The sequence below is a fragment of the Pelodiscus sinensis genome, chromosome 8 (genome assembly GCF_049634645.1).
Source record: "Pelodiscus sinensis isolate JC-2024 chromosome 8, ASM4963464v1, whole genome shotgun sequence".
Lineage (NCBI taxonomy): Eukaryota > Metazoa > Chordata > Testudines > Trionychidae > Pelodiscus > Pelodiscus sinensis.
Window position 1 is genome coordinate 23920270 of NC_134718.1, and position 16147 is coordinate 23936416.

Here is a 16147-nt window from a genome sequence, read left to right on the forward strand (position 1 = left end):
CCATCCGAGCCCACGCTCATGTGGCCCCAGTTTGTAAAACCTCCCCTCATTCCTCCAGGGAGAGGAGCTCTAATTTCACCTCCAGTGTTATGATCAAACTCCCCCAGCCCTCAAATGACAGGTACTTCATGGACCTTCTGCCACCAACCAAAACTATACCATAAGTCTCCTTTTCAGTTTCAAATCACCCCTTCAGTCTCACGCCAAAAGTCCAAAGCATTCCCCTCCCCTTATTTGACTGGGGGAATTTCTAGACTACGGAGTCTGCTCCAGGGAATGTGTCTGCTCTTCTGAGATTTTTTGCAGAAGAGCAGACGTGCTATTTCGGAATCCCTGTGTTTCTTGTTTCATGAGGAAGAAGGGATCTTCTGAAAAAGGGTTTTCCAAAATTTGGCCCAGTGTAGACGGGCCAAATTTCAGAAAAGCCTCTTCTCAAAAAAACTATTGGAAAAATATACACAAATTGTGGAGTGCAATCTGCGTACCTTTTTCCGATAAAAAGTGGTGGTCTAGACTTAACTTGTGGCCCTCAATATTATGACAAAGTCACTCTGTTTCTGTATTGGCATGGCTAATCATCTCTGCTGTAGGCAAAAGTACCTTCCTCCACTCATTCCACAAAACAGAATGCAAATTCAAGAAACTGCAAGAAGTAGTATGGCAAGACAAGTTGGAAGCAGAAATGCAGAACAGCTATCCCAGCACATTCCTCATTTAAGGAAATGGCAATAGGCTTTTTTTGTTCTTTTTAAGTGTTTCTGAGAAACATTACGACCAAGAAGCTAGGATGAGAAGTCATATCAGGAAATAGTTCTGCAGATCAGAGAGCCCTGAAAACGTCTGGGACTTTGATCATGGGCATTACAATTGCTTAGACGTTTGCTAGAATAATAATGTGGAGTGATCAAGAAAGGGTACATGTTTTAGACATTACTACAGGACTATTTACTTACATGGTTTATTGAGCAGCCAGCAAAGTCCAAGGTTATTTTGGACTTCACATGCGTAAGGGATCCAGGTATGGCAAATGAGGTAATACATTCCACTCTCATTACAGACTCTTGGCTGCAGCATCAAGTTTGACTCAATGCCAATGTAACTGGATCTCAACTGGGCAAAAGCCACTTTTTCTCACCCTTCCTATAACAACATATCTTTTCTATCAGTCCAAATTCATGAATCCAAAGATCAGTATTATCAAGAGGATGTAACTAGTTGGACTTGTGATAATAATCAATGTCCAAAAATATTTTTCAACTGTAATACTATCCTATAAACTGCATCAGGCTGGCATGCTGCTGTTCCTTTGTACCTACACTCCAGCAAGGCTGTACCCATACAGTGCTATGAGATCTCTTTAGTATCAGGTGGACACAATCTAAGTAAAGAAAAGATTGGGAGCTTAGGTTTGTACTTGTCTGATTTGTATAAGGCTTAGAATTTTAATATTACATAAATGTACTTCATAACCATACTGCATCTCTAGAGCAGTGGTCCCCAACCTTTTTGTGGCCAATAGTACATTCATGTTTTCAGAAGAGTGTGGCGGGCACCAACAATTTTTCAAGGCTTATTTTGTATTTGTACATTTTATATAGGTCTCCTGAGAACATGCTGCTAAGAGCGACTTCTCTGCCCCAGCCTCCCCAGGTCTCCTTTTTCTGCACAGTGGGTGGGAAAGAGAGGATTGTGTTCAGACAACAGTCTGTGGAACAATTTGCCATTTGAAGGCTCCACCATATTTTCTTCTACTAATTGACCCCTTAGACATTGCACCGTCAGAAGGATGTGGAAGGAGGCCAATCACCAGGCCACATCTATTTCACTCATGGTACTAGGAACTTTGGAGCTTTGATGTTGCCATGTGAGACTGTGGCAGTTCTGTTAAAAGGCAGTTTTGGGCCCACTGGACCCAGGGCCAGATTTTTTCAGGTCATTGAAACTGAAGTCATTGAAATTATGCCCGTTTATACCGGCAAATAATTTGCCCCTGTTTTGTTGTGCCATTTATAATATGGAACAGTTGCAGTCTAGGTGATAAAAACACTTGTGGCATTTGTTGTGATGTATTTTTAAAGCTATATGATGTTCAGCCCAAGTCTGGAAGGAGGTGAGCTAGCAAGAATGACATAATGGTTAACTCTTATTTTCAAGATACCAAGAGCTAGTTAGTTGTTAACTAGCTGCTGATTTTCTTTTTAAATCATGTATCTGTGTACCCTTTGAACAGTGGGAAAAGGTTTCAGCAACATATACTCATAGCTTTCCAAGAGCTGGATTGGGTAAGGTTTCTTTTGTTTGAGTGTCATTATAGAAGTTTGTGGATAACCACAAAGGGAACATTTAAAAAAAAATTCAGCATGGCTAATGATAGTTAAACTTGGTTTCTTTTGCCAGATGGCTAGAATATTCTAAGGATGCTCATCCCCCACCGCTGACTAGGCAGTAGGGAAAGAAATGGTACCTTATGCTTTGCTGTGTATCATTGTGGATGTTCTTGCCTGCATATAGTGGACCAGTGCAGCACAAAAAGTGGATGGGTTTGGCTCTGGAAGGTGGGGGATATGCCTATTGAGAGCTTCTCCTCAGGAGCCTCTGCTGGCAGGACCCCATGGATGTGTCTAGACTACAGGGTTTTGTCGACAAAAGTCCACTTTTGTCAACAAAACTATACCTGCGTCTACACTACCGCTGAGTTCTGTCGACATAACGTTGACAGAACTCAGCAGTTTTGTCGACGCTGGTAAACCTCATTTTACGAGGCATAACGTCTTCTGTCAACAGAGTTCTGTCGACAGAAGGTGTTATTGCATGTAAACTGTCCTTTGCGTCTACACTACCATGTCGACAAAGCACCTTGCTTTGTTGACAGAACTGAATGTAGTGTAGATGCTCTTTGTCGACAGAAGCTTTGTCGACAGTATCTGTCAACAAAACTTCTGTCGACAAAACCCTGTAGTCTAGACGTACCCCATTAGAAACTCTGGTGGAAGTGAAAGCCATCTCCCTTCCTACCATTAACTCCGAGGGAAGGAGCCACCGATAGCTCCATCTAGCCTCAGTGGAGGTGAATGTGACCTAGAGTTCATTCCCTCTCCTTTCAATGGCAAGGAGATAAGTAGTCTGCATTTCTTTGTTCTTCCACCCCAGCATCAGTGTTGTCTTTGTTTCCTGGCTTGTCGCCAAATTTATGGTCACAAGAGTTAAATATCCATGATCTTTCCAGGAACACTGACCTCTGATATCAAATTTGTGTGAAACACTCTCTTGCAATCTGTGTGTGTGATCAAGAAAAAAGTGTTCCAATCATTGAGCAGGTGGTAATTTTTTCCTGAGCATTTACGGCTAAGGTTGCTTTAAGCTGCTTTCTGGTGTGGGAAGAGTTGTTAAGGGATGGTTATCTTCATGTCTTGAGTAACTGTTGATATTCATGCTATTTCAATTTCCTGCTCTTTCATCTAATCAAGAACACAGGACTTCACTACCAGGAAGTAGTAAACTGAAAAACAAGAGCATTCATACTGTACATTTACCATTTACTTTGTCAGCAATTTGTTAGACTTCCCTTTTATTGCTTTACTATTGCAGATATTTGGGTATGAATTAGATCTTTCTTCATCTGCACCTCTTGCTTGATTCTGCAGTGGAGTCATAATCCTGCATCCCATGGCTTTGGACTTCTGGCCAGCATTATGACTTTGTTGCATGACCACATGGGAAGGATGGATGGGTTGTGAGATTGAAAATCAAATTTTAAGAAACAAGGTTCTGCTGCTCCATTCAGCAAAAGCAGTCGCACTGCTGCAAAATGGTGTAAGTCAGTGATGAATTAGGTCCACTTTATCTCTCTTAATTTAGCAAAAATGGCCAGCAAAATCATTAAATGCATGGGAAAGTAATAGTTATAATGTGTTAAGCCTTTTGCCATTGCTTATTAGCATACCCCTGAAATCTATAGAATGTTAGTTCATGCCTGCTACAGTTTGCAGCACAGTTGCATGTGTTTTACCTGGACACACCTGACATGTCTAGCAATCCACAGCAGGTGAAGTAGGATTCTCTGGTGAAGACTTTCCATTCTCTGTTTTAGATTGTTGTCCGAGTCACAATTTTAACTGAAAATATCTGCCTCTGTGTGTGTGTGTGTATGTGTTATATAAACATTTTGTAAGTGAAAATTCAATCCTTCTGATGAACTACTAAGCTTGAAATAAACTTTAATCCAGAAGAGCAGGATCCACTTTTAAGCACATGAGTAATCTCATTGACTTTAGGGGAGCTATTTGCATGCATAAATGAAGACATATGCTTAAGTACCTTGCTGATTCATGGCCTACAAAAGCTGGTTTAAACCTTTCATATTGTGAGGGGACTCTCGGTAGGTTTCACCACACAATTCCACCAGTGCACCTCCATCCTGAACTTCTGCACTTCCGTTGTTTTCATGCCTGAATCTGTGAAACCCAGATCTTCAGTGCTACGGAATTGTTTAGATGTGGGAACTGATTGTTGGGGACACGAATGACACGAGGAAATACATTTTATTTGTAATTTAAGATTGAATTGGATTCCAAATGTGCAGAATTGAAAAATCTCATAACTTAGTGATTGGGGCTGTTGTTCATGCTTCAAGGTACTGTGCTCATTGCAGTGTGCACTTTCTGAGGGGGAAGGGCTCCAAACACCTTTTAGCCCAGGAGTGGGCAAAAGGGCCTCCGCGGGCCAGATTCAGCCCACCAACCAGGTTGATCCGGCCCATGAAGACCCTGCTGTTTCCCTGCCCCCAGGTCAATTAGGGCCTGGGGGCAGGAGGAGAGCATGAAGTTTCCTCCACCCTGCCCCCTCCCTGCAAGGAGTGCATGGTGCTTAGAAGTGCCACACACTCCTGGTGGGGCAGGAGGAGGCTTTGCACGCTTCTCCACCTCCAAGATCTGATTGGCTTGAGGGAGGGGGAGTGTGCAAAGTCTCCTCCCACTGCCAGAGGCATGGGTGCCCAGGGGGGACTTTAGGGGGGAGGGAGCAAAGGCATTCCCCCACTCCCAGACCAATCATGGTCTTTGGGTGGGGAATCAGAGAAGTATCCTGGCCCCACCCCTTTCACTTGAGGCCCCGCCCCTTCTGGAGTGGCCCGGGGCCACTTCAAAAATTTCTGAAGTGACCACTGGCAAAAAATTATTGCCCATCCCTGTTTTAACCCTTAAGATAGACTACACCATGCTGATGAGCATGTGCTGCACCCTGCAAAGGGTTCCAATGACATTTCAGTGACTGGATTTGCTCCTTTCAGTTGGCTATAGGAGAAACGAACATACAACCAGGTAGATAAAGTGGAGTATGCTGTCAAATTTACAGCAAAAGTAGCTTTTATTTAAACTGATAGTATTTCAAGTCTCCCAGATTAATTTTAGACATCGGGGAGCTCATATTGACTAGCATGATGACAAATAAATGCTTCAAAGTTTTACTATTATATGCTTTTCCTATGTTGACTTTCTGTGATCTCTCAAGTTATCAGATCTCACTGACACAAAGGTTTGCAGGAAGTGAATTTCAAAACCATGTACAAGAATAGTTCCAAAAACTTATTTTTCCATTCACACGTGTACATGAGTATTCATGCCTAAAGTTCTTATCCAGACAGGGAACAGGAAAAAAATGGTGTGAATTTCTGGTCAGTCACAACCATCAACTCAACTTGAAAATCCAGTTCTCTTAGAAATCTGTTCATACTCAAACTGCCAAGTATTTTTTTAAAACTGCAGTAGAAATAACTATGAATAAAAAATTCAAGGAAATAGCAGTTTGTTCATAAATATGCCACAAGTAAAAAAAAGTCAAAATTAATCAAATACATGAATTGTTATCAATTATTCGCTTAGTTCCAGTCAATTATCATAGCTCAAGATCACAAAATAGGTATAGTCGAGATGTAAACAGATTTAGAACAATATCTGTATCTGGAATGGGTTTGAAAACAAATGTTAATGGATATGTTTCAAGTATGAATGGAAAGATTTCAAATATTTTCTTTATAGAGTGAATATTAGAGGCAAGCGCCTTATCCTAAGCCATCAGAGTGAAAGGCTATTGTCAGCATTAATTTATATTGATGTTTTTCTGTTATTTCTGTGAATCTGATTTGAATTTGATATAAAAATCTAGTATGTCATCTGTGAGGTAATTCTAGAGCATTCACGAAAGAGCCATTTTTTTGCTGCAACATCTGAGCAATTGAAACTATACAAAACATTGATTTTATAATAGTTTTGTTTTATTCCTGCCATTTAATGCTCCAATTCAAACTGTGTTTTATATTCAAGCTCAATATACCTAAAATGCTAGTAACAATTTTTTTTTCTTTTAAAGCTTTTAACAAAATACTAGGAGTGCTTTTAGTATGAAACACAATTCAATGCCACAACTCAGGGGAGCAAAGTGTGTTTGAAAGACAGCAAGTCTTAAACTAGTCCTGTTGTTTCTTTCTATAAATAAATAAATAAATGAAATAAAATTGTTCAAGTAAAAAGCATATTGGGCTAAAATGCACCCCTGTAATTTCAATTCCTTCAGTAGAATTGTGCCACGGATGAATTTGGCCCATTAATTCTACAATGGTCATTAACATTTTAGTACTTGTGCCAAGTTGTTATAAATCCGAGGAAACATTTTTTATATAGAGTCTTTTAAACAAGATATTAACATGTTGGCTTAAGGCTACGTGTAGCTTAGGATTTGTGGAACTCAGTATCACGTCCCAACAATGTGCAGGAGGATCATCAAAACAATTAAGATGAAAACACCATCCACAGTTATAAATAAAGTGAGATGAGATAGTAATGCACTAACTGGCAGCCTGGCAGCAAAAGCTGAAGTCCTGCAAGCTCATCCCACACTCTGTGCTAGTCACTCATCAATGTTTATATGAGTAATGGAGCAGCTGGGGGGAGGGAATTTGTAAGCACAGAGCAAATACTCTTAGTGCTCATTTTGTGTAAGACTGACGTCCACACCAAGTCGAGACTTCCAGGGATGTAGTGTGCAGCCACATGCTGTAGCATTCATGAGTACAGATATTAATCAGACAGATGTTTGTCGACTGGAATGGGTAATAATTTCTTTATCTTTTTCTTTGATTTTTGCATGTTAGCTTCAGAGGACAATTTCAGCATTGCTTTCTTTGGTACTTTTCAATAAGCTGAATGTGATTCAGTGAGTTTTTTACAGTGTGTGTCAGTGCTGAAACAAACAAGGATGTTATTTGGACTTCTTGTTTTAAACCTAGGATTGCTATCTCTTTTTTCTAAACAGACCAAACATGACACGGTTGTTCAAAGTGAAATATCAAAGTAGCACCATTTATTGTTTGCAAACTGATTAAAATGTTATATGTCCTGGAATCACTGGCTTACTGTGCAACAAATATAAGATTAGAAACAATTAGAAGACACTCCAGAGATTTGTGGTGTTTAGATTTCTGACATTGTTATAATCATCCTTTGAAGTAATGAAAACAATGGTTACCTAGAAATTAAACGTTTACAGCAAATTATCTTCTCTAGTATAGTCATTAGTTAATGATTATTTATCATTTTTAATGTTCCTGGAATAGTTTAGTGACCGAGACTGATTTAAATTTGAAAGTATTACATGCAGGACATTTTTCATATTGAACAAATCATCTGTGTTGCCTTTTATTTCCCTATACATGTTATAAGTGGTCTTGTGCTATAACAATTGAAAGAGAAGTTTGATTTTTTTTTCTCTTATATGACCTATATACTAGATTTCTAAAGATAGCTCAGAATATCCAGGCTTTTTTCACTATGGTATTTCATAGCTTTCTTACTAAAACATCTTAAGTACAGGATAAAAGTGGAAGTCATTCATTTTCATTTTGATGTATTGTAGCTAACAGTTATGTATTATGAAACAAATCAATTATGTTAATATTTTTGTACTTCTGGAAGTAGTTTGGGTTTTTTCTTAAAGAAAGAACTTTGAAGGAATAACCTTTTGTACTAAAACTTCTTACATGTGTTGGGAATTTTAACACTTCAAATCTCTTCTGAAGGACCAATATTTTCAAAAATTTAAAACTTCTCTTAATATTTACACTTCAGACAAAATAAATGCATCATGCTGATTAATGCGAAGTTTTGCGTCAATGTTCTGTTTTGGTCTTTTGATATGATGCAGAAATACTTGTGCTTCTGTCAGTGTTTTTTGGAGTAAAAATGTTGACTATATTAATTAGATATGTTAAATATGAGATACACATTGGGAGATGTGATATAGAAATGTATAGTATATTAAATTGTAACCCATACAGGATGAGAACATCATAATAAACCTTTTCAGTAGACAGATGTGTACATTTCTGTGACTGATTTTGTTGGAATGATTTATTAACCTCAAATTGTTCTCAATTAATTTTCAGCACCAAATCTTAAAGGCAGACCCCGCAAAAAGAAGCCATGCCCACAGAGAAGAGATTCAATAAATGGTCTAAAAGATTCCAACAATAATTCTGAAAACAAAGCTGTCGCCAAGGTAAATAATTTAGTAGTATTCTCTTAAATACCCTTTTTTTTTTAAAAGATACAGTCCTCCTTTTGTTTGTCAAATTTAGAGTATAACTTTTTCTTTTAAATAAGTGCAGATTTTTTTCAAGGAGTTGTATTTTTTATATTAGGCTGCCTCGACTGTAGACGTTACTAACAGCAATAATCACCTGGAACCTAATCACTCAAAACCTAAGGCTGTGGGCTTGCTAGGAAAAGGGCAGTGATTATGCTTTTATGGCATCTAGTGTTAGTTTTCACATTCTGTGATATACAAACATAGTTTGTCTCAGTATCTTCATATTAAAAATAAACCAGTAGAGCCATTCCAATGTAATTCTAAATATACAATTTGAAGATAGACTCTGAAATTAGAGCAGCCTCTAAATGATGGTTTCCAACAAGCAAGAAAAAGTACATTAGAGGAGGAATGTTAAAGTTCTGACTTAAAAGGAAGGAAATTCAGAATGTAAGCTTAAAGTCTGGACTGGATCTTTAACACATGCTCTTGTGCCTAGACATTCCAGGGTTCTGAATTGTATATATTCTTACATAGTGTACTATATGGGCTGGGGTATATAGCTACACATTGTGAGTGAAAGTTGTATTGTCTGTCTGTCATTTTATACTTGCCACTTAGGCTTTTGTGGATTTCAGTTCATCTGCTACAATTATTTTAAAAAAATTTCTGTAGATTCATTTACTTTATATTGGGGGGGGGGAGTTAAATATGAGTTTGGTTTCTCTTTCAAAATAATAATTCACTCTACAGCCTTCTTCAAGACCTTTATGGTAAGTTAAATTTGAGAGCAAATTATCAGGGGAAAGCTGTAAGATGGAAAGACTGAAGGTTAGAGACGGACCTGCCAACAGGCTGTTTGTTACCTATTGCAGTATGAATTCCGTCATTGTGATATTGACGATGTAATGGTGCATAGATTTAATTTCCATGCCAACTCCTTGAGTTTTATATTTTAGCAAATTCTGTGGATGTGCATCTGAAAGGCATGAATATCTCTTTGGGAAATACAGTGAAAACCTCTACCGAGCTGTCCAAGTTCTTTTTTGTTTTACATGCTTCCTGTCCTGGGGAGATTACAGGGTTAAAAAGGTTAAGTGACAAGGCTATATTCTCTGTTACTTATACAAGGGTATATTAAATACCATCTCTTAGTCTCCAGTTTTCAGTTTTGGTAAAATCACAGTATAAATTGATGGCAGCAAAGAAATCCAAAGTTAATGATGAGATTCTGTTCTTAAGTCGTCATTAGTCCCTTTGTGTGCCCTGTTTTGCCCAGACATCAGCTAAAAGGAACTGAATCCTGATGTTTTGACTTTCAGGATACTTAGAGAAATATGATAGACTTTGTCGGAACGTTCTAGCTGTAGATATATACAAATTTGCAAAGCCTGCAGGGCAAACATCCCATTTCGGATAAATTCCCCAGGATTTGCTGTTACAGCAAATCTCTTCCTCCAAAGCACATGACACATTTTCTGAGCACAAGACAAGGAAACACCATACTGGTAATTATGGTCTACATTGCATACAATGTCTACCTAGACAATTTATTAAAACACACCTTATCTGATTATCTGTATTATAGCTACATAAATGTGGACACTTTTACTCATCACATATAAGAATGTTTCAAATAAGAGGAAATATCTACCTTTTTTTCTAGCCATACTGCACTTATTACTGTGCGGACATTAGCAACTTTCATTATCCTAGCCAATTTAATTTCATTATAAATAATAAAAGTGTTAATAATTTAAGGCAGTATGTTGAAGTTCTTACACATGCGTGTAGTCTCACTGACTTCACTGGGACTCTTCATATAAATATGCGTTGCAGGACTGAGTGTATATTTTATTCAACACTGGGGGTTCGTCTACACAGCAGCATTATTTCAGAATAATTTTCCGAAATAACAATGCGAGTGTCTACAAAGCAATTCCATTATTTCAAAAAAAATTGAAATAACAGATGGTTTATTCCGACTTCTGTAAATTTCTTTCCATGAGGAATAACACCTATTACGAAATAGCTATTTTGGAATAGCAGTAGTGTAGATGCTCCACTGCTGCTATTTCGAAATAGCTCCCCCCCAGGCCATTCAAAGTAAATACTCCCTAGGGCCTCCTGGGGCTCTAAATTGAAGTAGCACATCCACATTAGGGGAGCCTGCCTCGGACTAATTTTGAGGCTTCCCTGTTGTGTAGACATGCTATTTCGAAATAAGCTATTTTGGAGTATTTCTTCCGAAATCGTTTATTTCAAAATAAGTGTGCAGTGCAGATGTACCCTGGGTGAGTTACCAACAAATGAAGATAACTCCAACACAGGATCATTGCACTTCAAGCTGAGTCTTGGCCTAATGCTTTGGGTCTTCTTTGTGGCGAGGGTTGCAGCCATCCCAGTTTCTCACCGTTATTGTTGGATGCTTGGGTAACACAGATGTCAGATTTGGATCCAGGCTAGGTTGCCCCTTAAGATTTTTCCCTTTTCTGTCCTAGGAAATTGGTAAATATCCAACAATAGCTGCCAAAGAGTCCACCTAAACCAGTGTTGAAAATGATTTAACTGACAGTGTGGATGGCACAAAACCACTTTCAGTGTCAGTCACAAGACTGTGTTTAGTAATGATTTTGGGGATGGTTTTGTCTCATCTACTCTCACCTGTAACTATCAGTTGCACAGTTTTCTGCACTGATACAGGACGTCCCATTGTTGACAGCTGTTATTAGCCACTGGAAAGTCTCTTAGTCAAGACATCTTTTGCTGATGGAGGCAGTGTGGCCTGTCAACATTTTCATTACTGGAGCCCCACGGGTGAAGCAAATGGGAAAAGTGCCGGGATTCTGAACATTTTGGTTTTGATTCCTTCATCTGTAAAGGACCATCTCTGACCACGTAGCAATAACCACTTGCTAAACTTCATATTCTGAGCTGTCACTGAGTGATTAAAAAGCTTTTAAAACCATTCTGGGTTTAGTTTTCATTAAGCTTGTTTATCTAAACTATGAGCAAACAAGCGTGTGGACTTTTCTTGTTACTTGACACACATAAAGGCATTTGATTTGGTTTCGGTAGTGCTGAATACATTCCAGGTCATGCAGCCTTTTAAAAACTGAATTATAGCTCTATTCCAGTGTTTGAGAGTTCTACTTTGGGAACCACTACCTCCATAAGGCAATAAGCCTGCTCTGGCATTTGATCTTTGTGCTGGCCTTTGTGTCCGTCTTATACCAACTAGGAGTTTCCTTGGATTGAAAATCCTGACCTCACTGAAGTTTGCTGTTAACTTCAGTGGAACCAGGATTTCTTCACAGGTGGGATGAAATCTCAAACCCTCTCTTTTATCAGCAGTGGTTTATGCTCTCCCAGGTATTCTCAGGCTTTAACATTTCATATGTCAGTCTTACTGGAGAGATTTCCACAACTTTTGAGTACAGTGCAAATCTAACCACATCTGAAACTAAACCAGCATGTTCTCTTGGCATTGTGCCACCATAGAAGTTCCCATTCAGTGTCTGTAAAAATGGGTTATAAGATTTGTTAAAATGGTCTGATCTGCCAGTTCTAGGAGGTGGAAGGATTAATTTGTTAAACATGGAAATTGTTCCCCAAGTAAATGTACTCATTACAGCATCCCCTAATGCAAATACTGAAATTGAATTCTCACTTCATTTTTGTGACAAGGGGTGGAAAATAAGTTTTAAATTACCAACACATGCTCTTCCTAAAGCCACAGGTGGTCTGGCATGCTATCAGACCTGGAAAGTTATTCTTAGATCCCCAACATTATCTAATTAAAAGAATTTAATCTGGTTCTGGAGGGAGCTGCGAGGTGCATATTACATGACCTCTGGCAGAATAAAATGACTGTAAGGTGTTTTTATTTTCCATTAATGTTATCCCCATTGTCCATAATTGGAGGGTCTTCTGTCCCTTGCCATGGGTGACACAGCCAGTGCTAGAACAAAGAAATGGATAAACATTTTCCAGGGTCATCACAGAAAAAAACACCCCGTTCTTTATATTCACTGACTCTATCCTCAACCTTGTGTTGTTGGCAATGAACTGTTATTTTGGAGCAGGGGAATCAAATTTCATTTTGGATTAGGATTTTTTTAAAAAGAGGCCTGTGGGAATTAGGCACCCAAACTCAATTGAAAATCTCAGTTTTTGCTATACGATTAAAAGAGCAGGAAAGGATTTTCGAGTTTTCTGAATACGCTCGGCAACAAAATGATTTTCCCAGGACCAACCATTATCAATCATGCAAATGAGCTACTTTTAGTGGGCTCAACAGGGTTGGGATAACTTTCCCAGTGATCTGGATAGTATCTGAAAGTTTACTGGATCCAGGTGAAGGAGTCTGGTCTGAGACATAGTAAAGGGGATTCATCAAAGTAAGTGTGCATGTGGGTTCTACCTTGCCTCACCTGTAGAAATGTGTATTAGAAAGTGGTTCAGATTTTTTAGAACTTTTTCTGGCCCAGGGCCGCTGACCCACAGAAAAATCAGTTGGGGGCTGCACACAAGTGAGAAGCAAAAAAACCCCAACTCCCCCCGCTCCCCACAAACACACAAAATCCCTCAATCCCTCACGGATGTGGTCACACATCCCCTCACAGGTAGGGGACCCAGCCTAGAAGATTTTGTGTGCTCCGGTAGATGGGGGTCTGAAGTGCCAGCATTGGAGACTCGATAAAGGCATGCTGGGGGCTTCATGTGAGCCTGAGGTTTCCCACACCTGTTTTAGAAAGTGATTTGTCAGTACTGTCAAGGGTGTCTATAATGAAAGGATAACTCCTACAAAAGAAATTTAGAACTTTGATTTTATAACAGATTTAATAAAGCTAGCCAAGCAGAATGCTGCAGAGAATGGGGGAAAGTAGGGGTACCCCTCCATGTTTGTTGTCTTTATGCATCTTGCCTTCTGGGAAGTTTTTAAAAAGTAGCCAATACTTCACAAAAACTTACTAAACTGGATCAAAGACTGTGTTTAAAGCACAGGTTTTCAGATGCCCTAAAAAATTTTGAACAGAGATCCAGACCCCTTTGGAAATCTTAGTCATGGTATGCAGACCCCCAAGCGTCCATGGACTACAGGTTAAAAACCAGTGGTTTAGAGTAGTGTTTCTCAATCTTTTTTTATAAAGTACCCCTTTAAAAACAATTATAAGTACCCCCAGTACCTACAGTTTTCAGACACACAAAATTTTTTCTACCATTGCAACACATTTGTTTAAACAATGTATAAAATAATAAAGTGCTGTAAAACTTAAAACAAAAATTCAGTTTTCTCCAAATTTCAGTTGTGTTGACATACTCCCCAGACTTTTCTCAAGTACCCCAAGAGTACTCGTACCATTGGTTGAGAAACACTGGTTTAGAGAGATGAGAATTTTGGGGTCAGTGTCTGATTTCGGTTGTGACAGTGTAAACATGGAGTAACTGCATTGACTCTAGTGGGATTATGCTGAATTTACCAGTTTAATCAAGAACAGAATTTGGCACTGCGACACCAAATTATTCAGTGATCATTTGTTCATAATGCTTGTCACATGGTGGCGAAATTGTACGTGGAACTCTGCAGGCTTTCTCAAGGGGGTCAACAAATCTGAGACTGCTTATGTGCCCTTCCTAGACATTTTTGGTTTTTTTGAGTTCTGCAGACACTTTGACTTCCCTGTTCTGTATATTGAGGTATAGGGAGCTGTGTATTACATGGATTCCCCACTTTCAATTTCTTTTTTCTTCCTTTTTTTATTCCATTATGTCTCCAAAGGTGTGTCTACACAACACCCTTAGCTTGAAATAAGCTATGCAATTTGTGCTATGCAAATTATGTAGCTTATTTCAATTATATTTCAATTTTATTTCTACACAGCACCAAATTTTGAAATAACACACTATTCCGAAATTCCCCTTAAACCTCATGGAAAAAGAGTTACTAGAACCTTGGAATAAGCTGCTCATTATTTCAAAATCTATTTTGAAATAACAAGCTGCTTCAATAGACGCGGAATAGCTATTTTGGGATATTTCCGGTATCCCAAAATAGCTCTGCAGTGTAAATGTACCCCTAGAAAATAACCTTCCTTACCATTAATTTGCTTTTGTGTGAATCAGTCTGCTTCTGATTTATAATTTTTGTTTAAGCCATCATTGCTTTGTTTGTAACAGCCTATTTTAAAGTAAAACATTGAAAATGGGCAGATGGACTTTTTTCTCTCAAGTGTGTTCTGAAAATGAAAAATGCTCCCAGGTGAAAAATGTTTATTCCAAGTTTTGTCCTTCAACAAATTTATGGCTCAATTTAAAACCCTAGAAATTATTGAAATTATCATACGGAATAATTTAGCACTCTGTATAGCACTAAAATGCCTTTAAATATTTGTTCAGGTCAGCAGGGTAAAAAAAGCTCCAAGGGATTAGTTACTGACTGAAAAAAGGAGGGCTTGATCTAAAGCCCATTGAGTCAATGGAAAGACTTCTATTAGCTTCACTGGGTTTCAATGAGACCTTGTTCTTTACAGAAGTCTCCTCAAAAACAGTACTGTGACTAAAAGGCAAAAGACAATATATTTATTGCAGGATGTTTTCTTCCTAACGTCAGATCAAAGACTATTGAGAGATATCAGGAAAGCACCTGAATGGATGGATAAATAAATAAATCTAAAAATTCTCAACCCCATTTTTTAATCCTAATGATTCTTTCTTGTGGAGGAGTAAGGCTCTAAAAGGCTCTTCCCTAGGGTTTGGATAGAGAGGTTTCCTCAAGAAACTACCACCACACTCCTTCAGGTTTGCCATCCTTGGCCCACGTAAGAGGGAAACATCCTGCTCTGTGTTATTCTCTCTAAGGCTTTCTAAAAGAGACCTGCCTGTGCTGTTTTAGAAATGCTAGCAACATGCAGAAGGGTATGTAAGATAATTTCATTTGATATAAAGAAAACGTGATAATTTGGCTCTTTTCTAATTTATTTCTGTTTCTTCATGGCACTTACCTAACATGCTTCAGCTTCAAGGCATTTACTCCCAAAACATAGAGAAGTTCCTATTTTACAGGTGGAGAAACTGAGTCAAAATAAGATCAAATAACTTAGTCCTGGCAGTTTACAGCACCAGAGTAAATAAATGCCAGTCTATCATTACAATCCCAGGATTCCAGACTCTCATTCAATGTTTGTGCTACTAGTCCATGCTGCTCCCGCTCGGCATGGAAATGAAATAATTTGTTTATAGTATTCTTTATCCCTTTCTGTTTACAGAAAAAAAGGTTCTACCTGGGTTATGGAAACATCAGAAAGTCTCTTGCAATGCGTGCCTGTGTAGAAGGATCAGTTTGCTTACAAAATAAATCATGTAACCATCTTCAGCCCATCTAGCAGAATATTTTTTACTGACAGTATTTAGTGGACAAGTATTGATCACACATTATAAAATAACTTGGTTGGCTAACTTCCAAAAATAGTTTTGACTGTTCATTGTACTCTTTGTTATTTAGATACAAAACTATTAGAGGACTGAAATTTACTTTATTGGCTGCAACATCATATGTGTATAAGGA

At 38.5% G+C, this 16147-nt stretch overlaps 1 protein-coding gene across 5 annotated transcripts in view; it reads left to right on the top strand.

Annotated features, from left to right (window-relative positions):
* ARID5B (AT-rich interaction domain 5B) overlaps positions 1 to 16147 on the top strand; it is a 168546-nt gene that overhangs the window by 107330 nt on the left and 45069 nt on the right. For 4 of the 5 annotated variants that reach the window (XM_006129784.3, XM_075934882.1, XM_075934883.1 and 1 more), the window contains one exon: positions 8438 to 8550. In XM_006129784.3, coding sequence (XP_006129846.2) covers positions 8438 to 8550 — 113 coding nt within the window. Of the gene's footprint in view, positions 1 to 6832; positions 7106 to 8437; positions 8551 to 16147 lie in introns of those variants that run through there. The other variant, XM_006129785.4, reaches the window with a different exon arrangement.